We start from the raw sequence: 27,119 nt of genomic DNA, 5'->3' as shown, positions 1-27,119 counted from the left end.
TGATGAGAGTTGCAAAAGCAACTTACGTCGGTAAGGACCAGCAGGTGACGCAAGTTTTGGCACCGCCGGCCCGACATGACAACCCGCACGGCCGGGGGGGTGGCGGGTGGAGGGATGTGTCTGTAGGGGCTGCCATGACTCTCATCTGGCCCGTTGTCACCCTTAAAAACGCGCCTTCGGGGTCACAGGTCTTCCTAGTTTTCAAGATTAGCCAGAGCCCAGATTTTTATGTGAAATATCCTGATTTTCAAATGTTGACAATTGATTCGTAGATTTTTTAAAAACACTGGACACGCCGTACAACATGTTCAGGGGCGGTCACAGGGCCCAGAGATCGTGCGCGTGCGAACCGCCGAGGGGCACATGCACGCAGGTGTGTTTATGGGCAGATGAGACGCAAAGGTGAATTTCTCCGCAGGCTCCTGGGCGACCTCGATGGTGTTTCGACCTCATTTGTACACACACACACACACACACACACACACACACACATATATATATTTTAATTACAAAGGTTAAATATATATATATATTTAACCTTTGTAATTAAAAAAATTAAAATAAGGATAGCTGTTATCAGAAAGAGGGACGGGAGAGTCGCAAAGCTTGTCACTCCTACAGAAAGACATGCATGAGGCTTCTCGTTCTCCCTGAAGCCACGGCCAATCGCTGACGCTTCTGAAACCGGTGACGGCTTCCCACGGTGCACCCGTGTAGTGAGCCCCAGGGAGGGCAGAGTCCGGCTTTCGTACCATGGCGTGCATTGCATCGGAGCATTTTGAAAAGCGGGTTTATCCTGGAATCCCGTATTTCTGAAAATCATTTTGCTTCCATCTTCTGGCCTAATGATTTCTGGAAAATGCTGCTGCCAGTCGCGCATCCCATCGCACCCACGGGCGGCCCGATCTGGAGAGTCGAGCAGCCGCAGTAAACACACCTCCAATTTCGGCAGCAGTCGTGAGTCACCGTCGTCCTTCCAGGATTCAGCTTGCGAGCGCCCACTGAGAGGCACCTGAGCGTGAGGCACGGACGGGAGACAGACCCCGCGGGCCCAAGGCCACGTTTTCTCTTCGCAGTTCAGACTATTAGTAGAAAATGCAGTTTTCGGGGAGCCTCTCGGTTTTCCCCAAACCTCGCGGAATCCTTTAAGAAAGTTCCACGTGAGGCAGCCAAGCCAGTCAGGCACACTGGTCGTTTGTGCGTGCACACACACGCACGCACGAGCGCCAGTTTCGTACCTGACCGTCACTAGCTCCGTAGCCTGACACGTTCCCGTGCTGTGGGTTGGACGCTCAGGGCAGAATCGCGCATCGTGGGCACCACGGCTTCCACGTCGTACCTACGTCATTCCTCACCGCAGCCGACACCTCAGACTTCTCCCCAGCCGAACTCTTCGTACGTGTCCCTCAGAACCAGCTCACTTCTGGAAAGTCTCCATTCATTCATTCACTCATCATTCATTCAATCAACAAAGAGATGTATACGGTGCCAGGCGGGGACACGGGGGAAGAAGGCTTGGGGGGCTGACAGTGTGGCCCGCACAGCTTGGGCGACAGTGTGAGTGTGAGCAGTGTCGTTACCCGCTTCTGGGTCTCCAGACCCAGCCAAGGTCAAGGACGGTCTCCCTGCCAGTTCCTCTGTTTTCCTCAGCCTCGTTGCATTTTGACACAGGCTCCACCCAGGTGTGGGGCCTTTCCCCCAGACGCGGTCCTCGCGGCTCCCCCACTTCTCTGCTGCCCGCGGCGTTGCCTTTGCACAGTTCGCAACACCGCGTCCTAGTGCCGTTTCTCCAAGGCTCTAATTCCCCTTTCTCGGGAGGCCGGGCCCGTCCCGGCGGGCCTGACAGGCCTTCTCCACCGAGGTGCCCAGCCGACCCACTTCTCCCCGTCCAGCTTCGCTCGCGTCCCTGCCACGCTCAGTCTGCGGGACTGAGGCGAGTCCCCAGCGGGGCCTGCGAGGCCGCAGCGCTGACCGGGCGTGTGCGCCGTGCCCCGGGGACCGCCAGACACGCCGTGAGCCCGAGGCGAGTCCCCAGCGGGGCCTGCGAGGCCGCAGCACCGACCGGGCGTGTGCGCCGTGCCCCGGGGACCGCCAGACACGCCGTCACTGCAGCTCTGGTCTCTCGGGTTCCTTCGCGCGCCTCTCCGCTGGCAGCACAAAGTCCTCCGGGCCAGGGGTTCGAGCTTGGCGTCCCCGGCGGCCCCGACGAGGACCTCGACGTGTTTCCAGTGGCAAGGCCCCACTGTGCGGCCGGCTGGGCTTCCGGCCGGGCTTCTGCGTCGCTGCTCAGGACGGCGCCTCCAGCGTTCTCCGGCCTGGACAGCAGTGGGCCGTTCGCAAGCACAGCAGGGGACCGGGCATTCAGCACCCCTCTCTGGGCTGGACAGTGGCTGGCGCCCCTGGACTCGGGGACCAGCGCCGGGAGCACCTTCTAGGTTTTGGCACATCCCAAAATGTCGTCTTGTCACCTACGGGGGTTGAAGTACCACCCCACCCACACCCCACGAGTTGCAAGCCACCAGGCTAGCGTAACACAGAGACGCAATGTGTGTGCCAACTTTCGCCAAAAAGACGGTTTTTGTCTCTGCTCTTAGAACTTGGATCTGAGTCCCCGATTATCAGTCCAGGCCTTCAGAGGGCGACAGATGACGATGTGTCCTTTGTCCTTGCGATGCCGCCACCACTGACAGCATGGTCGTCGCCCCTGCTTTCTTCACACTCACTGACTCGGGGCCCCCCTGGGGTTTGCTGGTGCGCCGCGCGAAGGTGCCCCTGGCTCAGAACAGTCTAGGGCGCTCCCCTCCCCAGCTCCTCGTGGGTCCCGCTGCTCCCTTCTACTTCACGCACGTGTGGGCTCCATCCTACCGCGGTGGTTTCCTGAGATGCCCCAGATCCATTTTTGGGGACGTACCTTATCTACCCCCAGTTTTCTCAGCTCCCAACCCTCCAAAACATCTCTAAATCTCTGAGGAGAGCAGATGCCTTTCTCTGGCCCTTGTAAGTGTAAAGTTATTCCCATAGCTATTTGGAATCCCAAATAGATTGGAAATTTCCCAAGGGCACACACATCCCCGTTTTTATTCTGTATTCCCATGGCAACCATGCATTCAATAAATGTAGTTTATGATTATCCGTCACGAATGTGGAGAGAGCGTCCCGTTCTCTCCTGCATAAGCATAAACCGTGTACGTAGGCCTTTCGCGCGTGTACTTTGTCTTTTCGTCTTTTACATTTCGGTTCACGTGAAATCATCTTGAATAATCCTGACATCGCGATCTCTCCACATAAAATGACCGGGAGTGGACCATCCTCGATTAACTTCGTAAAGGCTTCAGCCTTTTGGGCAATGACTGTAAGCGTGATCCAGATCGCTGACTCCTTGTAGTCACATAGAATTCTAGACTTTGTAGCTAGAAAAGATCTCAGGGGTCATGTCACCTGTATCCCACACGCGGGGCCTGAGGCTCAGAGAAGTTAAAATCTTAACCTAAAGTCGCGCGGCCGACTAGTGGTCCAACCAGGCGTAAAAACTGGGCCTGCCCCCCCCCCAACCCCCCGTTCCGGTGTTTCCTGCCAACATCTCACCCCCCTCAAGGTTTGCGTATCCTTAACTCGGACGCGCGCAGCAGCTGGTTTCCGGCCTCGCAGTGTCTGCAGGAGCGACCGAGGTCTGTCTGTGTTCGTAGCATCATCGCTCTACCGACGCAGTTAATGTGCGCGCCGTGGACGCAGGAGCTGGGAGAGACCGCTAAGAGTGCCGGCGCCTTTTAAAGTTGCAACTGGACAACGAATGCCGACTACATCACCACTCAGTACGATCCAGTTAAAAGGCAGTCGTCACGCTGCCACGAACTAATAAGCAATGATGAAAACAGGGCAAAGCACTCAGCCTTTGCGAGATGCCATCGTCTCCCAGCCTCTGCCCCCTGGAGAGCGAACAGATGTCAGACATCGTCAGTAACATAGCACGTTCGCACTGGCCTGGGACGGCAGGCAGGAGACGGCCAGCTTCCACTCCGGGGTGACGCGGAGGAGGGCGGGGTTAATGGGAGGAGGACGCGGGGTTTCTCGGCGTGATCGCGGTGTGGTTTCCTGAGCTTGCTGAGCCCCGTCGCCCGGACTGGCACAGGCGCCTTGGATGGAGACGTCCAGGAAGGCCACTGCCCTCCACAGCGGGGGCAGGCACGGGGGCGGCAGGGGGGGAGGGCGAGGGGGGGGAGATGGGGAGGGCGACAGCTCTGTCAGGGCCCCCCGCCCTCCCCCCGCCAGGGGTCTTCGCCCTGGGGCAGTTCCCAGGGCATGGCCCGTGTGAACGCAGACCTCCGCCCTTGAAGAGCGGAGGCCGGCTTGGGAGAAGAATGGGAGGACTGTCCCCTGACTGGCTCCCAAGGGCTGCCTTGGCAGGGCTGAGCCGCTTTCTCGGTGCCACCCCCTCCCCCGAGCACCGCGGGTCCGTGGACTAAGGACAATGGGGCTGGCGGCTGACCCAGCTGCCCGCGCCGCCCCGTCACCACGGCAACTGCGGCGGCAGGAATGCGCGCTAATTGAAGACCAGTTTCCTCCCACAGCGATGAGCAACAAGTGAAGCAAAAACAGGGGGGCCGGGCTGGAGGCTGCGGGCCGCGCGGGAGGGAGGCGGGAGGGGGGGCGCTCGGCGCGGGGCGCCCCGAGACCCCGCCCGCTCTCGGCGCAGCGCAGGGCTCCAGGATCCGGAATGCACGTCCCTCACCCCGGGGGGCCGGGCTGGAGGCTGCGGGCCGCGCGGGAGGGAGGCGGGAGGGGGGGCGCTCGGCGCGGGGCGCCCCGAGACCCCGCCCGCTCTCGGCGCAGCGCAGGGCTCCAGGATCCGGAATGCACGTCCCTCACCCTGCACAGGTCTTCGTGCCAGGCTGTCAGCGAACAGGCATTACTCAGAGCACCTTCTCGTTGCCAAGCCCCTGGCTAGGTTCGAGTAAATGAAGGGAGATGCATAAATCCCGGGTCCCCACGGGTAAAACGCCGGCTGCAGCCGCGTTCGGCGGGGGAAGGCGCCCCCAGCCCCCCTGGATCTCCAGTTCTCCTCGCTCAAGAGGAGAACCTCCGAGGCCGCATCATCTGTAAAGATGGGGAGACCGTCTGAGCACTTCGCCAGGACGTTTTCGGTTTATGCCTTTTATCTCGACATAAATTACCGAAAGTCGCCCCCCCCCCCACTCTCGAGGACCTCCTCGTCTGGACGATAAATTCTAAAGTCACCCTGTCTCGTCCTTCCAGGGCCACCCAGATCCTCAGGCAAGTCGTAGGTGCTCCCCAGAGCCCCCCGGACTAAGCGAATGGCCTGTGCGCCCTACCCCTTGTCTTTAGGTAGCAAACACCCACTGAGGGGCCATCCGCTGAGAACTGGGGGCTCCCAACAGCCGCCGAAACAGAGCGACCAGAAGACAGCATGCTGGGACAGAGTCCGAAAACCCACCTGCAGGAGGATTCCCGCAGGGCTGCGCAGGGTCAGCGCTGCCACCGCACAGATGTCACGGCGAAAACGTGACTGTGTTAGTGACGGGCCTGCCGATCCGCAGATGGCTCGCGAAGGCAGCTGCCTGCACGAGCCGAAGGCAAACCCGCTCTCTAGCAGGAGTCCCGGGATGTGGCGTTTCCTACCGGGGTTCCCTCGGACGAGGGGTGACTCCAGGCAACGCGGCCTGCAGACGCGGAGGGGGAGGGGCGGGAACTCACACTCGCTTACGGTGCACCCTCTGCGCCCTCGTCCTCACGGCAGGTCCGGCACGGAGCTTCTGTTACTCCTGCCCATTTTTACAGCGGAGGAATCCAGGCTCGTCAACACGGGCTCATCCGAGGTCACACTGGTGCACCCAGGCCGAGGGCGGCTGGCCCCAAAGCCAAGCTCTTCGCAGCGGGCCTTATCCAGGACCCGCACCGACCTCTGCCCAAGGTCAGGACTTTGGATGTTGACATCGGGGGCTGGGTGATCGTGTCCTGCGCACTGTCCTTGGCCCGTGCCCCTAACTACACAGCACCCCGCAAGATGCGACCAGCAAAAACGTTTCCAGACACTGCCAAACGTCTCCCTGGGGGGCGAAGTGGCCCTCTCTTCAGAACCGATAGCCCGGATATTTAATAACAAACACAGTTTTACCCTTTTCTTGTATTGTCCTCTAATTGTACGGTTTTTACCTTTACCAAAAAGCAGTGATTTGTATAGGGACAAGACAATGTCGTTTATTTCTTTTGAATCCTCACTGTGCTAAGGACTTCGTATGCAAAAAAATACTGGTTAGGTTTAAATCATAATTTAAATGTAACTCATACTCGAAGCAAATCCGGCTCCGCTCCGTGGCACCTCTCAAAGATCGAGGCCACGGCCAGGTGGCGCTAGGCCCACCCGCCGCGGCCTCTGCGAGGAGTCGGGTCCCGGCCCGGCCTGGAGGGACCACGGCCCACTCCGGGGCAGACGGCCGCTGCCTGTTCTTGACAGTCCTGTCCGGAATCGGGTTCTGGCTGATGCCTGGCCGGCTCTTCTGCCTCCCCCTTCTCCTCCATCCCTTTGACACAGCTTTCCGGCTCTCCTCAAAACCAGGACAAACAGAGCTGTCGTCTCCATAAGCTCAGGGCAGAGAAGGCCAGGATGAGTTCGGAGGGCTGGCTCATCAGGGACAAGAAGCTCGCTCTGATGAGTCTCTGTCCCTCCTCCGTGGCAGCCACTGGCCTAGGCAGTGGATGCTCTGCTCCTCGGTGAGATGCGGGAGGGACGGGAGGGCACGGCGAAGCCAAGGTGTCAGCTCTTCTGGGACTCTGAGGGCACAGGTGTCCGGCGGAGGCAGGAAGGACGGTTCTGCTCCCCGTGGAGAGGCAGCTCCGCCCTCAGCGTCTCCTGTGGGGCCAGGACATCTGAGGCATGCGCTACAAACGCGGCTGTGGGCGCGGCGCAGTCGGAAGGTGCTCGCTCCCCGGGAGACACCCCCGGGTTACGGCTAGAGCGTGGCGCTGTAATTAATTCCTTCTCTCCCTCTGCCAGGAGTAAACTTCTTCTTTCTTCTCCTCCAATTCTTTCCCCATCTTCCTCTGTTTGTAAATGGTCCAGTGAGACAGCAACAGCCACTCTCAGAGATCAAAGTTTTACCAGGCAACAAAGACCTCCGAAGAGGCTGTTGCCATGGGAACTGCTGGGCTGAAGCCCTTTTAATCAGCAAATCCCCTCGGTTAGCACAAGGCTGGGGCTGGCAAAGGGTGGGAGGGGGAGGGGAGCCTTGGCAACAAGTAGCCCTTCTAAATAGCCAGAACTAATGTCTGGTGGAGGGGGGTGCAGTGGGGTTCAGAAAGACACGGGGTGGGGGCAGGGAGGGGAGCCAGAGCGTTTCTGCACAGCCTGAGAAACACATCCGCCTAAAACCCCCCGAAGCTGTTTCTGAGACAGCCCCTCCAAGAATTCCCTGACTTCTGATTATGTCTTAATGGCTTTTTGATACCAACAGGCAGAAAGGTTTATTTTAGACCAGAATGACAATTCTAGGCTCAGCACCGTGAAACGCTTGACTTGGAAAAAAAACCACGCGCCCCTGTTCCTTCACCCCCTGCCCAGGCGGGACGTGCTCTGCTCCTGGGTAAGCCCCAGAGGAGGTGGGAGGAGGCCAAAGGTATTCATGTCCTTTGTGGGGGAGAACGAACCCCGACTTGGCGCCTCGCACGGGGACCTGGGGGAGCGAGCCTGCTTCCGGTTTCCTGGAATCGGCATCGATTTCGACCTACGAAGAAGCAGACGCTGGCGAAGCGCAGACCACGTCAGCGGCGTTCGCGTTTGCTGCCTGGCCTTCTCTTCTCGCGTCGAGACAATCGCCGCGTTTCCCGTCAGGAAGCTGCTCCTTTCCCCTTCCGTGCCACCCGCGTGGTGCCCTGGGGCTGCTGGCAGGCCGGCGCCTCTCCAGCGCCGCCTCCCCAGGACACCTGCTGAAACTGGAGAGAGGCGCCCTGTCCACCGGAGACGGCAGGTGTCAAGGCCGCGGACGCCCGAGGCCGCTCTGCCCCGCAGAGGCGCTGCCTGAGAGCCCGGCCGAGCGAGCGAGGGAGACGAGGTCTGAGCACCGGGAGTCCCCGGGCCGGAAGCCGGGCGTGCCCTTGGACTTCCCAGGTACCTGAGCCAGAAGGTCCCCCTCTGCCTGTTCGGGTGTCTGCCCCGTGCGATGGAAAGAGGTCGGAAGAACACGGCAGTCGGCTCTGGACGGCGAGGTTTGGAAGAGGTGTTTCCGTCCCTTCGCACTTCTCTGTTTTGTTTGAAATTTTACAATAAACGTGCATCATTTTTTTTTTCTAAAATAGCAACAATGGTAGAGCAGAACAAGACAGCAGTATTCGAGGCATCGCCCTATGTGGAGAATTAATTCTGCAAACTTTTAAAGTCAGAATCGTGGGAGGGACTCGAGGCCCCCTTGGTTACCCCACTATCCTGGACGAGGGGACGTGTCCCACGGCCAGAGCCAGCGACGGAGCTTCCACCATTGCCCTCGACCGGCCGCAATTTCCAGAACGTGTTATTTACCGTTAGAAAAGTCCTTAGCGCTACTCTAAACGCACCCCGGGCCATGTCTTCCGGCCTCAGTCCAGGACACAGGGGTGTGCGTCCAGCCGTGTCTCCTCCAGGACCCTGTCCCTCCTTTTTCTATTCAGAGGCCCGTCAAAAACAAGCTCGCGCATGGGACATCGGGAAGGAGAGGTCGGGCCCCCCGTATCGCTCAGAGGAGGACGTAAGAACGAGGCGAGCTGCGTGTGGCTTTTAAAATAACAGCGTCTCCGCTCGAGCCTTCCTGGACGGCGAGGCCCTTTTCCTGCCAGCTGGAGCCGCCGGGGAATTTTATCCCCATCCAAACAGTGGCATGGGTCCAGGTTATAAACAGCCCGTCCTCGCCGCCACGCCCAGCCCGCGTCCGCTCGGGGCCCCAGATTTCTGGACACTCCCACCTTCTGCGACTGTGCTGGTTCGGCCCTCGATCACAGTCCCTGACGGACCCATCACTGGTAACAATTCAAATACCTAGATAAAGAATTACGACCAGCGAGATGAAACCATGGTATCTCACTTGAGACTGTAGATTTTTACCGTATTGACACTTTGTAAGTCGACAAATACATATATGTACACGCACACGCACACGCACACGCACACACACACGCAGCGTTGACTAACATTTAAGAGGCCGCGGAGTAAGTATGTTACGGATCACCGAAGACACCGATGCACTCGGGCGTCTTTATTGTAGACACTGTGCTGGGCGTGGCGGCTAGAAGGAGGGGTGCGAGCGGGTCCGGGCCCCCGCGGAGCTCGCGGCCTGCTGCGTCGAGCCGCTTCTGGCGCCGCGCCGAGCCAGGCACAGGTGCGGGGGCGATGTGACCGCTCAGGCGGAGTGCAGCTAGACCGACCGCCTCCCGACCCGTGTCTCTGAGTTGACGGGGCAGCTGGCTGCCCAGCCAGGAGCCACGGCGTCCTTGTGAGTCCTCCCCATCTCTCGGTCCCTTTTCTACATTAGTCACCAAGGTCCCTCGCGTCCATCCCAGGATGTTTCTGCGTCGTCTCTTCTCAGCTCGCCCTCTGGTCCAGACTCCCGTCCCCTTCCATCCACGCTGCCGCGGCGGCCCTGTAACCGGTCCCCCCTGCCAGGACTTTCCCTCCAACGCATCGTCCGCCCCGCTGCTAATCATCGTTCGGGCCTTGAGATCCAATTCCATTCCTCTGTCACGGCTCCTTCACCGGCCCCCAGAGTCCTCAGATGAAATCCGGGGTCTTCGTCTCACAGACAGCACCCTCCGCTGCCCCCCGCTTAGCTCTGCCGTCCATGTCGCCGTGACTGTGGCGAGAAGACCGAGTTCGCCTTACCGCTGCCTCTAACTCATCATCTTTCTTCACTGACTGGTCACCTGAGATCCCAGCCGGTTCTCCGCTCCCCATTTCGCGACCTTCTTTCCCTAGACCAGCCTTCCGACCATTCCTCATAGAAAATTCAGCGGCCAAATCAGTGGCTCGCGGCGGTTGAAAGTAGCGAACTGTGGACCCAGTTCTCTGCCCTCTGAGGTCTTTGCCTCCTGGGCAGAACTCCCAGAAATCAGGTTGCTCTCCCGGCCTCACACATAAAGGACGCCTCCCAAACAGGCCTGCACGACACAACGACCACATCATCAAAGCTTTCAAAACCGCAGCAGCATTTCAGAAAATTCTATCGAGGGTGTCAAGGCAGAGATGACCCAGAATTTTGGAAAGTACATACAGTTCCGTACGCACCCAGAACGTTCTCGCGGACCTCAGACCAACCCCTTCAAATAACTAGCACAGCTGGGGCTGCCCCGAGTGGTTCGCGCGGCGCTCAGGCTTTGGACGCTCCAGAAGGGTGGGGAACGCAGCGGGGCCGGTCCTCCTCCCGGAGGCCCCCGCGTGCGGCTGCTCGTCCCGCAGACCAGCGCTTCCCTGCGTGGAGCCGATCCGCGGCCTCCCCACGTCCCCTTCGCGACGTGTCCGTCCTTCATCTCCCCCCCCCCGCCCCCCCCCCGCCCCCGTCGCTGGCGACCCATTTTCATCCGAGCCTCCCTTTCACCGCCTCTTTTTGTCCTGAGGATGCAGCGCCTCTGCCCAAGTCGCCTTGTAGGTTTCGATCCTGGGGAACGCGCCCCGCACCCTCAGATGACAAGCCTTCCGCTCTCCGCGCTCCCCCACGTCTGCGGCACTGGGACCGGATGATTCGAAGTGGCCTCCCCTGGCCTCCTTTCCTGCACGGTCGATCGCTTCCTCTACAAATGCCTGCACCGGCCAAATAACTGTGTCCACCTTAGCTGACTGCAGTCTCGGTGACCTGCTCGTCCCTTCTGACCTGGCCATAATGCTGCACGATTAGAGACGTTTATGTCTTCGCCACCTTCTGAGTTCCCGAGTCACAGCAGGGCCCAAACCTGATTTCCCGGTCTTCTTTCGCGACGTCCATGTGAGCCTTTTACTTTTTCATTTCCTTCTTCACATCTGCCACGGTTTCCGTTCCTTTACAAATCACAGCAGTCGTGGCTTTACTTATTGGGCCCAGGGTGTGTGTATTTGAATTAAGTCAACCCTCTAATGAGGGTTAATTGTTATTAGGTAAAGGGTTAACTATTAATAAATAATTATTAGCTGAACCTATTTTGTAAACTATGACATCAGGGCAGTGGAACAGGTGATTTGCCGAAGCCACACAGTCACGACAGACAAAAACTAAAAATCCTAAGGTGCAAATTCCACTTTCTCCCTGGGCGCCGAGTTTACCATGTAGGGTAAAAATTAACTTTCAACCTCGTTTGGCTTTAGGAGAAAATACCTTTACATATTCCCCCCCGATCGTGATCGTCTGGTTTCTTGAAAGCTCCAAAAAAATGTAATTTCTTTTGAAAAACGGCTTCGAGTGTTTGCCTTTTCTCCTACGGTTAAGGTGGTTTCTCTTCTTCATTTCTATGTTTTATTCTAATTTCCTTGTTCAGCCAACATTTACAGAGTACAAAACGTGTGCTCAGTTTTCAGTTCAGACAGGGAGGCCATCTCTCGCCGACATGCCTCCAGTGAACGAGAGAGGAAAAAGAGCCAGAAGTAATGAGTTTTCATTTATGAAGAAATTAGTAAGGATCGGATACATGCGCTTGGAGAATAACTCAGACGCTTCCAAGTTTCGAGAAAGCTGCCTCCCAGGGGGACACCAGCGCGTGCCCGCCTCTCTCCAGCGACACCTTTTCTTCTTCGGCGCCCCCCCCCCCCCGCCAGCACATGGCGGAGGTGATGGATGGAAGGTTCTGGGCTCTCGGGAGATCCCAACTCACCAGGGAAGTCCTTTCTCTCAGTGGTCTCTACGCTGCTTCAAGAACTAACTATGGCATTTTCTTCGACAATGAGCATATACAAAGATAAGTAAAGCTTAGAGCAGATAGAAATCAGGGTTAAAGGTGCCAAGGCAAAGAGGGAAAGAAAGAAAGGATACAAACCGCGGAAAGCAGAAGGAACGCTGGGGCCATGCTGGAAAGGGGGCCCCGGCCTCCAGGAAACGAGGTAGCAGAAACTCAGCCCTGTCCTTACAGGCGCCCTCGAACGCCGGTTTGCCTGGGCGGGAAGGACCCAGCCGGCTGACGGCCGGCCGAGGAGCCCTCCCGGCGTGGGCGCGCGCACCGAGGGCTGTCGCTTACCCAGCACCAGCAGCTCCACCGAGTCCTCGTTCTTGCCCTCCAGGTCGTCAGGCGTCGTGATGACGCAGTAGTAGAGCCCGCTGTCTCCCCACGCGAGTTTTCCAATCTGAAGGTCTGCATCTGACATCGCGGAAAGAAGGGCTCAGTCCTCGCGCCGGCCTCTGAGGGGGGCCCTGGCCGCGGGGACTGGGGGGAGAGGGGCTGCTTCTTTACCTGGCTGGCGGCTGACAGGTGTTTGCCTTATCTAAACCAAACCTGCCCAGTGACAAAAGCAAGCACCCCTGAGGCTAGAGACGGAGAGCAGCACCGGGGTCTGGTCTCGCTCCAGGGACGGAGCGGACGGCTTTGAGCCCCACGGGCAGAGGCCCCGGACAGCCAGGTAAATCCCAGAATGACTCTGGACTCCTGGACGAGCACTGGCTTCACAGGAGTTCTTCCAAGTTCGGATAATAAAACAGGTCACATACGACTTTTCGGACCTTTCCTTGGCCAAAGCTTTAGGGAGCAGGGGAAAGGGGGGAGTTTGGGCTGGACCAGTGGGGGCCTGGTGCGCGCCCGCCTCTGCTGGCAAAGGGGCTCTGCTTCCCGCGTCTGGGCGAGGGCCAGGCAAGCCAAGGTCAAGGGTCTGACCGAGGAGCCTCCTCCACCAGAACCTGCTTCCATTCTGCTCAGCCTCGGAACCCTGTTCCCAAGCTCACCTCTGCGTCTTCTTAAGTTATCACCGTGCCCCCTTTTCTCCCCTCGCCATCTCGTTAAAGCAGCTTCCTAGGCCTCGCGATGCTACCATCTCCCCTCAGATCAAGGCCTCGCGGGCCCGACGTCCCCTCGTGTCGGGGAGGGACGTAACCCGCGTCCCGCCCAGGCCCAGGGTTCAAAGCAGAGGTGGCGTTACCGTGGACGATCGTGATCTCTCTGCCCCTGTAGAAGTCCCCCAGGGTGACAGTCGAGCCCTGTTTCGAAGCGACCACGCGGACGGTCCTCCTGCTGTCCAGGCAGTCCAGGTAGGGGTCCCACTCCAGGTTCCTCTTGCTGAGAGCCTGGGCCCGGGGAGACGACATGCCCAGGGACTCCCCCATGCGATCCTGGCAGTAGGACTTGAACTTCCACTGCACGACCGCAGGCTGGTGCGAGGACGTGGAGAAGTGGCAGCGAAGCAGGGTGGGCTGGAAGAGCATGGCCACCTTCTTCTTGTCGGGCGCCGTGACCTGCAGGCCGTCCGCCGCGGCTGCAAAACAGAACGCACGGGCCCGGTGGCATCCACGCCCCGGACCCGCCGCGCGGCGCACGGTCACACCGCCCGCGTCCTGAACCGTACCACGCCGCCTGCATCTCAGACTCCACCACGCCGCCCACGGCCCGGACCCGCCGCCCACGCCCCGGACCCCACTGCACACCGCGCGGTCACGCCGCCCGCATCCCAGACTCCGCCATGCCGCCCGCGTCCCGGACCCCGCCGCCTGCATCCTGCATCCTGGACTGCACCGTGCACAGCGTGGTCAGGCCGCCCGCATCCCGGACCCCGCCACCTGCATCCTGCATCCTGGACCCCGCCGTGCACAGCGTGGTCAGGCCGCCCGCATCCCGGACCCCGCCGTCTCCCGTTTCCTCCATCACGGCTCACGGCATCGGCGTCCACCTCGGCCGCCTGGCCGGGAAACCCGCCGTCACTCCCAGTGCCCAGGCGGTCACCGCGCCACGTCAACGTGCCCTCTTCACGTCGTTAACAGTCCCTCCCTCTTCTTCGAGCCCACGTTTTAAAGCCCCCCCCCCGTTTCTCACTTGTAACATCGCAGCAACCCGTCGCCTGGGCTCCGGCCTGCGCTCGCCCACAGGTGGTCCCTTCTTGCTGCAGTTCAGGCCACGTCCCTAAATCTGACCACATGGCTCTGCGTCTTAACGCCCTCCGCCCATTGCCTGTGGCCTTGAGGACAAAACCCAACATTCTGAGCGAGGCCTTTAAGACGCTCTGTCATCCAGCGCCCCTCGGCTCCTTGGCCTCACCTGCTGCCTCTACGGGAGCCCCGACCTCCAAGGACACCAGCTTCCCCAAGCGGGGCGCGCTGGCTCACAGCGGCGGCTCTCGGCACCTGCCGTTTCTTGTTTCCGGAATGCTTTTTCTTGCTTCTTTCCCTGGGAAGCCCCCGCCTTTGAAAGCCCGGTTGAAAGGCTTTCTGCAAAGCCTCCCTGACCAGTCGGCGCGGCGGTCACTTCTCCCGCTCTGCCACCGGCGTCCCCGGCGACCTCCTCTAGACATTGATTACGATAACTCCGCAGGTGTCCGTTTTCATGCCCGTCACCCCCATCGGACCTGTCGGGTCAGGAATGAGCTTCATCTTGCCGTCCTGGCTTGCGAAGCCCACAGGCCCTCAACCAATATCTGATGAGTGAGGACGGTGGAGCCAGGAAGTACGACTCCGGGAGGAAGCGACTTCCCTTCCAGCTGGTGAAGAAGCAAAGGGGACGCGAGATGAAGGGGAAGTGACGGCTTTGAGAGGAATGGAGAATTTCAGATCAAAGGCCGCGGACTCCGTTCCAAGGCTCAGAAGGGAAACCAGAAAAAGGCGGGGGGAAGGCTAGAAAGCGGACGAGACATGTGAGTGGTGAAAAAGTCCAGTCCGAGGTTTGGTGGCCAAGAAAGAGAGGGAAACTCCAGTGAACGAAAGGCCAGCGCTGTGTCTGAGAGGCACAGGACCTCTGCGAACTCGATGGAAAGATCTAGGAATTCCGAGCAAAGAGAACATGTCTTCCTCAGGCGAATGGGAAAGTCGGGGGCTCCCAGCGTGATCGGAGGTTAGAAGCCAACGCGGAATTGTGATGGGAGGCAGAGAAAGGGAAGGTGAACAGAAAGGCGTCGGAAGGGGGTTCGGACCTGACCCCGGTAGCCGGCCGAGGCGGCTTCTGGAGTTCCACCTGGGATTACAGGTGGGCTCGAGGCGTGCGAAAAAACTGGTGCCCATGGGTGCCCTGCCCGTCGTCACTGCCGCCGTCCACCGTGACATCCTGCAAAGCACACTCACACCCCGTCACACATGTATCTGGAGGAGCGCCCTTGATAAGACGCGATTCTGCATCTGTGCTCGGGTCTGCCGGTTCGCAGGCCAGGGCCTCTGCGGAAGCACCTGGAGAAACCCGGCTCTACTTCCCGCGGGGAGACAAGGGTTTCTGCTCCCTGCAGAACTGAGACGTGGATGCAACGGGGTGCTTGAGATTTAGCAGCTCTTAAGGTGCTTTGGGCCGACCAAGCGTTCCGCAGCTACCTGCAGAGTGCCCGAAGGAAGGAGCAACGGCATGAACTTCCAGGACTCTGCAGGGGAAGCTGGTCGAGTGAGCCGTACACGGCCTCAAAGCGATGGGGCTTTGGCTGTCATCCGGCCGGTAGTGGCCGTGAGGCCTTAACGAGGCTTCTGGAGCCACCCCGCCAGCAAAACGAACCTCGTAATCCTCATGGGGTTGTTAACCAACGTTATGGGGGGGGGGGTTGTTCATTAGATGATTACAGAGAATCATCCCCTTCCCAGCTCTGCTCTCTCTTAATGAGGCCGCTGCTCGACCAAGCCCTTGGACCCCTCGAATTATTCATAGAGGTGACTCGGTGCTCAGCCTCTGCCGTGGCAGACACATGAACTCATGCCGCAAAGCGTAAGGATCACGTTCTCAGAGTCACCTGCCCAGTTACGGCGAGGGCTCCCGCGGGAGTGTCGGTGTGCCGGATCTCAGGGAGACGAGCGACGGGTCCGAGAGGAAGCCGAGCACGCCAAGCCCCGCTTTGGCTCCGGGGGCTTCCGACGGCAGGGCGAATGCCGCCCGTCCCACCCCTGCCTGGCCAGGTCTGCGGGGAGCCCGCCTCCCGCTGCGGGCAGGGGTCTGCAGCTGCGCTCTGGCCCCGACCCCGGCTCTGGGGTGAGGGCTCGGGCCCCCTGTGCCCTCCCAGCGGCACCCCTTCCCCTCAGCCTGCCGCCCCGCTGCTGTGTCCCCGCCCGCATGCCCCGCGGGGCCGGAGCCTCGCGCTGAGCTCCAGCCTGCGCCCTGCGCCCTGGCGCCAGCCCCTCTCCCGAGGCTTCCGGATGGTTCCCTGTACCCCTCACCATGAGGGACCCAAATCTGGACCCCCGATGCTGCCACCACTTCAAGCTTCAAAAAGTGCCTCTCATGGGACCCCACGCCCACCCCCGATCGGGCCCCTGAGAGACAGGAGCTCACGCGGGGAGGGAGAAGGCTGGCGGCCCCCGGGCGCACGGGGGGCTGGGCTGGGGCCGGGTTAGTCCTCAGCTCGGGTCCTTACGGGCCCTTCGTTCAGTTTCGCCTCTCGTCAGGTGCCCAAAACCTGGTGCTTCCGATGCTGGAGTCTGTACAGGCTGAGAAGGTCCTCTCTGAATGCCAGGCAAACGAATGAGGGGCTCTCAGCCTCCTCGGGGTGCTCGTCAGCGCCCCCCGGCTGGGGAACCTTACTTCCGTGGCCCCGAGCGCCGGCAGCAGCTCCCTCAGGCCTCGTCTGCGTGTTTAGCTTCAGATCGGTTACGAGCGGTCGGATTCGGCCCGTCTAAAACTCACTCGGCTTCTCCTCTCTTCCCGCCTCGACCACCGCTGGTGAGCTGGCGCCTGCCTCTCTGCCCGCTCCCTGCCGGTCTAGCCGCGTCCTCCTGCCTCAGAGCGGTCACAGCTGTGACCACTGCCTCTGTCCCTGGCCACATCGGTCGGTCAGCGAGTCTGCTCTTCTCTCGGATTTGACTCTTCCCTGTGGCCCTGCCATGCCCGGACCTCAGCTTTCTCTTCCTGCTACCAGATAATAGCTACGAGGGGCTGCTCGGGTGTCGGAAGTTGGGTTAAGCGCTATTCATGTACACCTTAGTGAATTCTCTCCAAAAAACCAGGAAAGTAGGTATTATTCCTATACCCATCTTTTAGATGAAGAAACCGGTTCTCAGAGAATGTATGTATCTTGCCAACGTCTCAGAGTTCGCAGGTGGCGGTAGCTGTGAGCCCGGGCTGCCTGGCTCCGAGGCTCCGGCACATGACAGCAACGGCCCGGTTGCCACCTCGGTTTCACAGCAGCCTCCCCGGTGGGCCCCTTACGTCCTCGGGCTCACGCGCACGAGCGAGCACGTGCTGGCGGGGCAAGGCCGGGACTCCGCGAGTCCGGGCGCCGGTGGCACCGTCAGGGCCTGCCCGTCAGAGCTCTCGTAGAGGAATTTACAGCGGTGCAGAGAGAATGCGTGTCTTCCCGCAAACGAAAACAAGAATTCCAGGAAACAAGAGAGAGAGAGAGAGACCGCTTCGGGAAGACGAAAAAGAAGCGAAGTGAGGTAAGGGGTCATACTCTCTAGACCGCGTGGAAAAATTAGGATGTGTGACCAAAGCAGCACAAGGAACAAATGACAGAGTGGGTCCGAAGGGCCCTTCAGCAAGTGGCCCTCGATGCAGAGAAAGGACCCCGGCCGGTATCGAGGAAAGCTGCCTAAAGGTAGCGGGATGCGTGACAGCTCGGAGCAGCGGCCCCTGTCTGTATCGCCGGGGGTCCTCAGTCGCCAGGCCAGGGCAGATCAGCTCCAGGTGCGGATGACACCCCCCCCCCCCTGCCCCGGATGTGGCTAAACAAGGTCCTGCCCCAGTTCTCGAGTAAAAAAAGGATTCCAGACGCGGAGAGCGGGCCGTGTTCCGCGGAGAACAACAGAGGCGGTATCCGAAGCCACGCTGTTCTTATTTTAGCACCTGAGTTTTTTTTCAAAGCAAGTTCCTCTTCCCCGCGAGTTGTAAGCTGTTCCTGCCGGCATCTCCGCGTCTCCGCGAGGCCGAGGCGGATCTATAAGCGCAGCCCCACTTTAGAGGAGCAAAGGCTGCTGCGAAAGGTCACAGGAAATCGTCGCTGTGCGAGACGGGCGTCTTTAGAAATTGTGTCTGCAGCTCGCCCACCCCTTAACTCTCGAAGTCCCACAGCGGGATCCGACCTCGGAATTGCCCGTTGCCCAGCGCAGCCCGGCCCGCGGACGCCTGAGGCTCCTCTCCACCCCCGTGACAGCACAGAGGCTCCTCTCCCTGCCGTCAGGTGCTCTTTAAGAAAGTCTTCTTTGGTCTTCACACTTTTAACATGTCCCAGTTTCTGAAGACATCGTTCTAGGGACAGCCGATGGGCAGGTTCTCTAAGTGTGAGACGTGAGTAAGGAACTGTCTCATGGAGCTAGCCAGGTGCTGCATCCCCTAACCTCTCCTGCAGGTGACTGTGGCCACGTGGCGAGGTCAGGACCGGGTACGTAAGGAAGCCAGGTGTGCGATGTGGGGGCCCCCTCTAAAGACAAGCTGCTCGCCCTGGTCCTCTGCACGAGGAGGGCCAGTGAGGGACCCAGCTGGACACCAGGGTTCTGGTTCCGAGCAGGCCTCCAGACGCCGCAGGAGGACAGGGAGGCAGCATCTTCTGAACCTGTCCAAAGAACGCTAGCCGTGCAAAATGCCTCCTTTCACTTTCAGGGAGCCGAGGACCTATCCTGAAGACTGAGATCTTCAGCATCCACACGCCGGAGCTCCATCCTGGGTGGCCCCCGGGTCCGCAGCGCCAGCCCCTCGTCCCCGATGGGCCCCGGCGCGTTAGCGGTACCTGCCGCCACCGGGTCTCACCCTCTGCTCTAGAAATACTAAATGCTTCGTTCTCACTTTCCCTGTGCCATTTCCCTGAGTTCCACGAACTCTGGGCCTCGCTACCCGCCGCCCAGAACGGACACACGCCCTGTGCGCTCGCTCACATCGGGAGTCCCCGCCGGGCAACCCTGCTCAGAAAAAGAACGTTTCCCTTGGATTCGGGCCCTCGAGATAAGAATTCGGTGACACTATTTCTTATTCTCTCGATCGATAAGCTACCATGGTCTTAGACAAGTCACCGCTGAGCCTTGGTCTTGTCAAGCCGAAGGACGTAATATCAGCCGTACTTAGAAGGATCGAAGGGATGCGGCAAATGGAGGCCATTTAACACACAGAAACGCGTTATAGCGTGTACACAAGCAAGAACAACAGTCTCGTGGTGCCTTTCTTTCCATTCCTGATGGGGGCGTAAACGCTAAAATAGTTGGGAGGAGTGGAGAGGTGAGAGGCTCCTGGAACAGGACGCTGAGGCCGGAGGGGACGCTCGGGGCCAGCTGGCCGGAGCGGGCATCATCCCGCCGGGTCCGGAGTGCTTGGCTTGCGCCACCCGTCCCCACCTGGCCACACGTCACCGTAGGTCACCGCTCCGTGTGGACCCCGTCCTGACCACGGAGCGCCGGCCGCCCCCCCTTCCTCTGAGAGGCCGGGCCAGAGCCCCCTCCCCGCTGGCGTTCCCATGCCAACCACCCGCCGCCACTGCGGAAACGGCTCCGGGTGGCTCTGGGCTGGGAGGATGGATCACAAAGGAAAAACGGACCTGTCACTCTTTCCTTCTGATTTCCAACTCGTTCGACTGGGAAAAAGTTCAGAACCGTGGAGTCTCAGAGCTGACACCGACCTCAGAGGTCCTGTCATCTGGCGGGTCATGAGACCCGGGTCCCCTGGCAGCAGCCGGGTCCCCGTCCACGAAGCCATCCCGGCACCCACGCTGCCAGCACGGAACGGGGCGCAGGCCCCCGCGCTGCGCACGGCCACAGAGCTGCCCGGGCTGCTCGCGCCCATGCCCAGGCCCGTGGGAGCGCGCAGCGGGCAGGATCCTGGCCATCGAAAGTCTACCGGCCTTGGGGGTACGGACACAGCCCTGCGCCCTGGTCCAGCGGGAAGCATCCGGGCTGGGGGCGGGGGGCAGTGGCGGGAGCTGTGGAAAAGCGTGGGAAGATGTGCGGGTGTGAACAAGGTCTCCGCCATGGGGGGGGGGGGTAGGACAAGGGGGAGGCGAGGCGAGAGGCACACCCGACCGGAGAGGGGGTCGCGGAAGCTGGGCGCCGACGGTCTCGAAAAGCGACTCTTCCTTATCCAGGGCTCATGACGTTTGAACTCTCTGTCCCCAAGCCTGTCCTCACACAGTCATCAGGCGCCCACCTGGATGCAAACCAGACCAGGCGACACCTGTCCTGGACACCCCCGTTCCCGCAGCTGGCTGGGTCTGGAGTCCGCCGGGGGGTCCCCACAACACGCAGCGCCCTGCTCCATGCCTGTGTGTGCACAGCTCCGCTGCAGGGGTCCCCGCCACCAGGCACCGAGTGCGCGCCCCGAGGGCAGGGGCTGCGCCTCCTTCATCTGCTGACCCTACACGGTGCCCGGCCCGGCCGTGGTGGACGCGCCGCAGCCGCCCGTGCGTGAGCGAGTGTCTAGCGGGCGTCTCCCCCCGGAGCCCGTCTCAGCCACTGCACCGGCCCCCCGTTTGGGCTGCATGCATCTCTCATGCACCTGAGCAGCTCTCCGTCCCTCATCCCTGACCTTTATCTCTGTGTCAGAATGACCCAAAACTCGTTTGAGTCCCTGACTCAAGGGCTGTGTCTTCTCTCTTGGTTCGCAGCACCAATCACAACACTTAGCCACACGGGAGGGCGAACACGCGCTGTGGACCGCGTGTGTGAGCGAAGCCGAAGGGGTCCCGAAAGGAAGCCTGCCGCAGCCAGACCCAGGAGTCCCCAGGAACGCACAGCGCCTGCCCTCAGAGCGGGTCCCTTCCCGGCGTCCCGCGGCCCTGAGGCCAGGAGAGGATGACACGCCGTCCATGTTCGGGGACAAAGACGGCGCAAACCCCCTCTTCTCGTCTTACTGCTTGGTGGCACCTGTTGCTAAAATAGCAGCTGGTGAGCATTTTGTTTCATTCAAAACAACAACAGCAGCAATAACAGAAAACCGCGTGTTACAGGAAGCAGCGTCGCGACGACAATGAGAAATCATCGGGCTACACCCAGAGAAAGAAATCCGGAATTTTAGCAGCGAAAGACCAGGAAGGAGGCGCTGGAGCCTGCGAGGGGGGAGCCCAAGTGCTGATTAGAAATTGCTCAGCCTGCAGTTGGGAGAGACGAGGGAGGGGGAGGGAGGGGAGGACGAGGGAGGGGGGAGGGGAGGGGGGAGGGAGGGAGCATGAACGTTTCTCCCCTGGCTCTCTGACTCATTTTTTAATCTGTCCTTTTCTTTCTCCCTCCCTTCCTACCGCCCCCTCAAGGGAGAATTCATTGATTGGGCCGGACTAAAATTTCTCACCCTTCTCTCCCGGTTTCTCCGTTAAAGGTGAGTCTGAAGCCGGGGCATCCTTGACCGCTTCCCTCTCCTCCCTCCTCCCTTCCAGCCGCCATTGTTAGCGCATCTACTTTGTTCAGGCTGAGAGCGGCTTGTCGGCTTGTCCAGAGCCCCGTGACAGCTGACAGTTGGGATGGGCGAGGGGTGAAGCACAGGCTGGGGGCGGGGCCGCCAGCCGCAGGTCAGCGGGACCGGGAACCAGCCTCACATGCAGAGCACAGAAGCCCAGCCACCTGCCAGCTGATGGCCCTGATCACTAACCTGTTGCCCGCTCCCAGCAGGGGCGGCCTCGCCAGGAAGAAGGCGCAGACAAAGCAGCGCCACCCCTCAAAACAACCAAACAAACCCCCCTAAACAGAAAACCCCCAGAGGCCGCTGAGGAGAGCGGAGAGCGCCGCTGGGCTGGCCTGGGCTTCAGAGGACCGAGCCTCGTCCCTGCTCCATCCCACGTCCCGGCCGTGTGCCTATCGCCCCGGTCGGCCTCCATTCCTGCAACGTGAGGGACGCGCTAGGTGGCCTGTGGTCCCTGCCAGCGATGTGACTCCGGCTCACAGAAGCGGCTAGCCGTCTACCCCGTGCTCCCACTCCCCGCAAACCCCCAGAGGCCTGGCTCAGGGACCCTCCCCCAGAGGCCTGGCTGACTTCAGGGAGGCGGGGACGCAGGCTCGAGGCCAAAGTTCCCCTGGAGTATGAAACCCGATCAGAGGCAAGCGAAGGGCATTCAGAGCGCGCGAGGGTGGACGTCGGGCGGGCACCGTGGGGCCAGCGGAGCGGGGCGGGCGGCCTGGATCTGCCAAACCCTGAAATTAGAGATGATTCATATTTGAATAACGTGGGAGGGATGAACTCAGAGCAGCCGAGAGAAGAGGCTAACTCTGCTGGGGGGCCCCCAACCTAAACCCGCTGAGGGGGCCCCCCAACCTAAACCCGCTGAGGGGGCCCCCCAACCTAACCCCGGCGGGGGCAAGAGCCAATCAGGGCCCTCCCTCTGGGAAGAGGAAAAAAGCCCGAGGCATCAAAACCCTATTCCGAAGCTGAAGGAAAAGGCCTTCTGCCTTCTTCAATGCATTGTACCTTCTTTCGGTGACACCTTTGCTGGTTCAACCTTCCTCCGGTTTTCCCGCTGGCTTGATTTTCCCAGACCTTCTGGTCGGCACCCCCGGAGGGGACAGAACTTTGTTTGGGGTGCTAGTTCCCGTTTTCTCTCCTGCCCTTCACTGCGCCATCCTGTGCTCACAACCTGTGTGATCCCCCGTGCCTTTCCTCCCTCACTCGATCCCCTCAATCACTGTCTCGGGGGGCATCCAAACTACCCAGACCTTCCCTAGCACCCTCGCCCCAAACCCGCAACTCTGTGGACCCCTCGGTGCTGGCCGCCTGCCCCTTGACTCTGCGAACCGTTGCGTGGGGATACTGTCTTAGGAACAAGGACCTTCCCAGGCCCCGGGGTGAGGAGAAAGTTCAGAGAAAAGGCCGGCGAACACGGAGGACCCAGCTACAGGAAGTGGCTCTCAGGCCGGGAGAGGCCCTCCCTTCTGAACATCTGCAAACCGCCTTTATTGGAGGGAGGGCAACCTGTTTATGAGGGGGAGGAGGAAGGGTCTTCTCTAACTATGGGACCACTCCCCAAATGGCACCAAGGGACAGCAGGGTCCTAAACTCCACAGCCAGTTCAGCCTCCACCCACCTCCTTCCTCTCCGCGGCTCTCCTGCTCCCCGAGAATGTCCCTGGGTCCCCAGGCTTCTCCAGGGAAGGAATTTAGGAGACACTCCTCCACCGCCACCTCCAGAAACCCAGTTCCCTTAATTAATCAGCCTCCCGCGAGCTTCCGTTTGGTCCAGCCGGGCTTCTCCCAGCGTTACAAACTCAGGTTAAAACGAGAGAGAACCGTTCGCCGCCGGGGTAACGCGGAGCCAAGGAGCAGTCTGACGTCCCCGGTGGCTCAGACACCTGCATCTGCCGGTCTCACCTGTAACCGGGCTTCTGCCCCGTCCCCCACGCGTCGTCCTGACACACTCACACTCACACGCGGCCCCTGCCCCGCTTCCCACCAGCCTGCTGAGCAGCCCTGGGCACAGCCGGGCCCTGGGGGTGGGCGCGGGGTGGGGGCGGCAGGGGGGTGGCGACCAGACCACCGCTGCGCGAATATCCGTGAAGTGGCGGGTCTCAGGTGGGAAATGCGCCTTACCTGTCAGCCAGAAGAGCGCGATCCAGGCCCAGGCGACCCCGTCCATCTTCCCCAACTTCCCATCCAGATGGAGGAGCGCGCCAAGTGGGAAGCGGCGCGGGCGAGGGGGCCGCGCGCGCCCAGGTGCCCGGGCGGCGGCGGGCGCGAGCGGCTGTCCGCGTCCCTGGGCGCCGCCCCGGGCGGACCGTGGCCGGGCCCGCGCGCGCGGCCGCTCCGGACCCAGCACCGGCTCGGGACCCAGCACCGGCTCGGGATCCAGCGCCCGCTCCGGACGCAGCACGCCAGGCGCTGGGCGCGAGTCCCCGCCGCAGACCCGCCGCACGGGGGAGCCCGGCCGCCGCCTCCCCGCCCCGCAGCGCCGCCCGCCGCCCGCCCCGCGGCCTCCGAAGTTTCTGGGTCACGTGCCGGCCCCGCGGCCAGCGCCGAGTCACCAGGTGCGCGGGGGAGAACGGGGTCGGGGGGCGGGGGCTGCGAGGAGCGGAGTCTCGCGCGCCCGTGGGAGAGAGGGACAGCGCGGCTAGGTCGGGGACCTGCGGGGCCTGGGGGTGGCCCGTCAGCACGTCCCCTAGACAAGGGGGTTTGCTCGGGCTTGACTCCCACCCCCGCCCCCTCCGTCAGGGGCTCTTTCTGACCTGCAAGGAACCAAGATGCCCCGCAGAACTGGGGAATGTGGACAGGAATCCCGCGTCCCAACTTCTGTTAGAAGGAAGGCCAACCGAGAGATAAAAGCATGCAGCTCTTTGACAGAAAACATGTAAAACCAGAATGAAAACCAAAGAAAGCATCCCCTGACATTTGTCCCGCATCTGGCTTCTTGGCCTTTGGCTGAGTTCAGGTGCATCTGTCCGTCCACCACTTTACAGTTTGCAGGGCACGTTCACAGGGCTCTGCCCACGTTTTAAACAAATCCGCGTCGTGCGTGCAGGAAAGCAGTCTCAGCGTGCGCTGAGAGACATGGAACTGTATACATTCACAAGCACACTTAAGCACCTACTAGGTGCTAAGCGCCAAGGCTTCAGAGGGTAAGACAGACCTCCTGCCCACGAGGAGGTTGCCTCAGGTCCAGGAGAGGGAGGAAGGGCGGACCATCGAGAAATACAGAGACACAGAGAAGGTGCCCTTAGAGCACAAGGGAAGGAGCAGTTTATTGGGGTTACCGCCAACTAGAAGGGGTGACATCTTTGCCATTTGCAGAATGCTCAACTTTGGGCTGTTCTGGGATGGGCGGTGGAAGGGGGCCGGGCGGGGGGAATTCTGGGCAGAGGAAAGAAAGGAGGCGAAGCAGAAAGGGACAGAGTCGCCTCCGAAGCGTTGCTTCCCGGCCGGAGAGTTCCTGGAGAGAGAGACGCCGCACACGCAGGGGACCGACTGACCGACTGCGTGTGTGGCGTGGGCGAGCCGCCCGCCGCAGAAACGGAGGGGGCTGGCTGCGGACGGCGGCGTCTTATGGCCGCCTGACCTAAATGCCCTTATTTTTGCAGAATTCAACTGTAGAAGCCAAACAGCCTCGAGCCCACTCCCGACACCGTGTCGGGGTACAAACCGAGCCCCGTATGGCCAGGCAAAGAAGCGGAGACGGCAGAGAATCCAATCGGTTTTGCCGCTGGGGGGAAGGTGCGCTCTTGGCCGTGGTCGTGCGGCCTCCCTGGATCCTCGCCCGCTTTCTGCACCTGGCTCTTCAGCCTCCCGGCACCTCAGTGAGCCGCCCAACATCTTCTCATAGATCCCCTCTTTGCTTATTTTGGCCAGAGATGATTTCTGATGCTTGCAGTTAAGAACGCTGGTTAATATGCTGTGTGAGGGATTTCTGGAGGACTTATTTCCTTTCATATATGAAAAAATAAAAATAGAAAACAGAGATGAAGAAGGTACCTAAAATCTGTGGGTTTCCTATTAGACTCTAGGCAGAGTCCTAGATGTTTTACAAGCATTCTCATTTCATCCTGTTGAGGAAATTCCCGCTGGAGAATTTAAGTTCTCTAAGATCAGGTAGCTAGCCGGGGGCAGAGGCAGGATTAGAACATGAGGTCTTTGAACTCCAAAGCACATGCCCTTTGCACCATAGAAGGCGCATCTAGACCCAGGGGTTTACGTGATGTTGTACTGGTATTGTGCTCTGAGCGCGTGTGCGACACGCAGCCCACAAGAGTTCGAATGGTCGTTAGTATCTCAGCAAACACAACAATGGTATTTTGTGCAAAACTTGGACGTAAGAGCTGAGAAATGGGAAATGCACCGAGCAGAGGGGACCCGGCTGTGCCTGGGAAGCGGACAGTGCCCGCCCACAGAAGTGGACGTCAGCGAGTGCTCGAAGCACGTGTCTGTGCGTGCGTGGGTGAGGAGTCAGGGGACTGGGCAAGAGCTCGTCACAGGACGCCTTGCCCACCAGCTGGGAGTTTGTTTTCTGTGTGTGTCTCCGAGGTGCAGAGGAACGGCGGTCTGGCCTGCCTCTTCCTACGTGGGCGGGGCCGCGGGCCACCCCAAAGGCCAGGCCAGGCTAACCTGGACTAGGTCACAGTGCGTGCCCTTCCCCCGCACACCTGCATCTGCCGAGGTGGCGGAGGGTCAAGGGGAACTTGGAGGCTGCAGCTAATGACTCTGAACTGACGCCTCAGGGACAGAGACAGAAGGACAACGGGGCGCTGGTTATTATTGCGCTGTGTTGGCGGTGACGACACCAGAATCCGGGTGCTCTTCCAGGTGTGGCTTTTGAACTTCTAGAATAGAATCACATAGAGTGCTCCCCTGAAACGCAGCCCCTCCCTGCAGGCTCTCCTGAAAACCGAGATGGAAACGTGGCGGGGCCCTGGAAAGCTGCATTCTAACGCCCTCCTGGAGTGTCTCAGAAGCACTGTCTGGTCACGTCTTTGTTTTCCTGAAAAGCCGCTGAGTTAATGTTTGCGAATGAGCCTCAGATTCAGATCCGGGGAAGCTGTCCGTGATCCTGGCCAGATGGGGCCGGCCCCCCAAGTAGAGGTTTATCTTCCTGGCCAAGAGAGAGTCTGGATCCCCAAGGCTTCACACGTAGTGCTGCAAGCAGAGACGGGCATGTCAGAACACAGGCCTGTCTGGGATCCGGGCGGGATCCAGGGAGCCACGGCGTGGTGGGCTGGGGCAGTGGACGGACGGGATTCTTCGTCAAAGCTGCACATTTTCGAACAGAATTAGGATGTGGAGGAAAGAGAAGTGAACCACCACAAGCAGACGTGCCGGTAACTGGTAGCAACCACACGGTTATAAATATAGTGCAGCTGAATCCTCTCTAGAACATTGCAGGCAGGCAGGCCTGCACGCACACGAATCCTGCTTGCTGTAGCTCTTTGTAAAGCACACAGAAAACATCACGTCTCTGCTCTCCGCTCTGATCTTGACTTCCAGGAGAGATCTATGAGGTGCGACTTTAAAATAGCGCGTTTCTTTTTCCTTCTTTCTGTACCGTTAAAAAAAAAAAAAAGCTTTATTGAGATATAATTCATATATCATACGACTCGCCCATTTAAACTGTACAATTCAGTGCTTTTAAATATATTTAGTTTCTGTACCGTTTTATTTCATTTCTATTTATTCATTTTTTTACAGTTCTTATCT

At 60.0% G+C, this 27,119-nt stretch overlaps 2 protein-coding genes across 3 annotated transcripts in view; one reads left to right on the top strand and one right to left on the bottom strand.

The window, feature by feature from the left end:
* The window catches only part of ILDR2 (immunoglobulin like domain containing receptor 2), a 43,887-nt gene extending 22,825 nt beyond the window's left edge, over positions 1–21,062 (bottom strand). Inside the window, exons 1-3 of the mRNA XM_036235174.1 lie at positions 20,886–21,062; positions 13,070–13,402; positions 12,178–12,297 (exon numbers count right to left, since the gene is read on the bottom strand). Of these exons, the coding sequence (XP_036091067.1) occupies positions 12,178–12,297; positions 13,070–13,402; positions 20,886–21,000 (568 nt within the window). The 5' untranslated portion in view covers positions 21,001–21,062. The remainder of the gene's footprint in view (positions 1–12,177; positions 12,298–13,069; positions 13,403–20,885) is intronic.
* Positions 21,063–21,643: 581 nt separating this feature from the next.
* Positions 21,644–27,119, top strand: part of MAEL (maelstrom spermatogenic transposon silencer) — a 29,442-nt gene continuing 23,966 nt past the window's right edge. Inside the window, exons 1-2 of one of the 2 annotated variants that reach the window (XR_004955184.1) lie at positions 21,644–23,965; positions 25,013–26,923. The gene's annotated coding sequence lies outside the window, so the exon portion shown is untranslated. Of the gene's footprint in view, positions 23,966–24,790; positions 26,924–27,119 lie in introns of those variants that run through there. The other variant, XM_016148561.2, reaches the window with a different exon arrangement.

This window comes from Rousettus aegyptiacus, unplaced genomic scaffold (assembly GCF_014176215.1).
Source record: "Rousettus aegyptiacus isolate mRouAeg1 unplaced genomic scaffold, mRouAeg1.p scaffold_m13_p_17, whole genome shotgun sequence".
Lineage (NCBI taxonomy): Eukaryota > Metazoa > Chordata > Mammalia > Chiroptera > Pteropodidae > Rousettus > Rousettus aegyptiacus.
The sequence above is the reverse complement of the archived record's forward strand: the minus strand, read 5'-3'. Positions and strand labels throughout refer to the sequence as shown.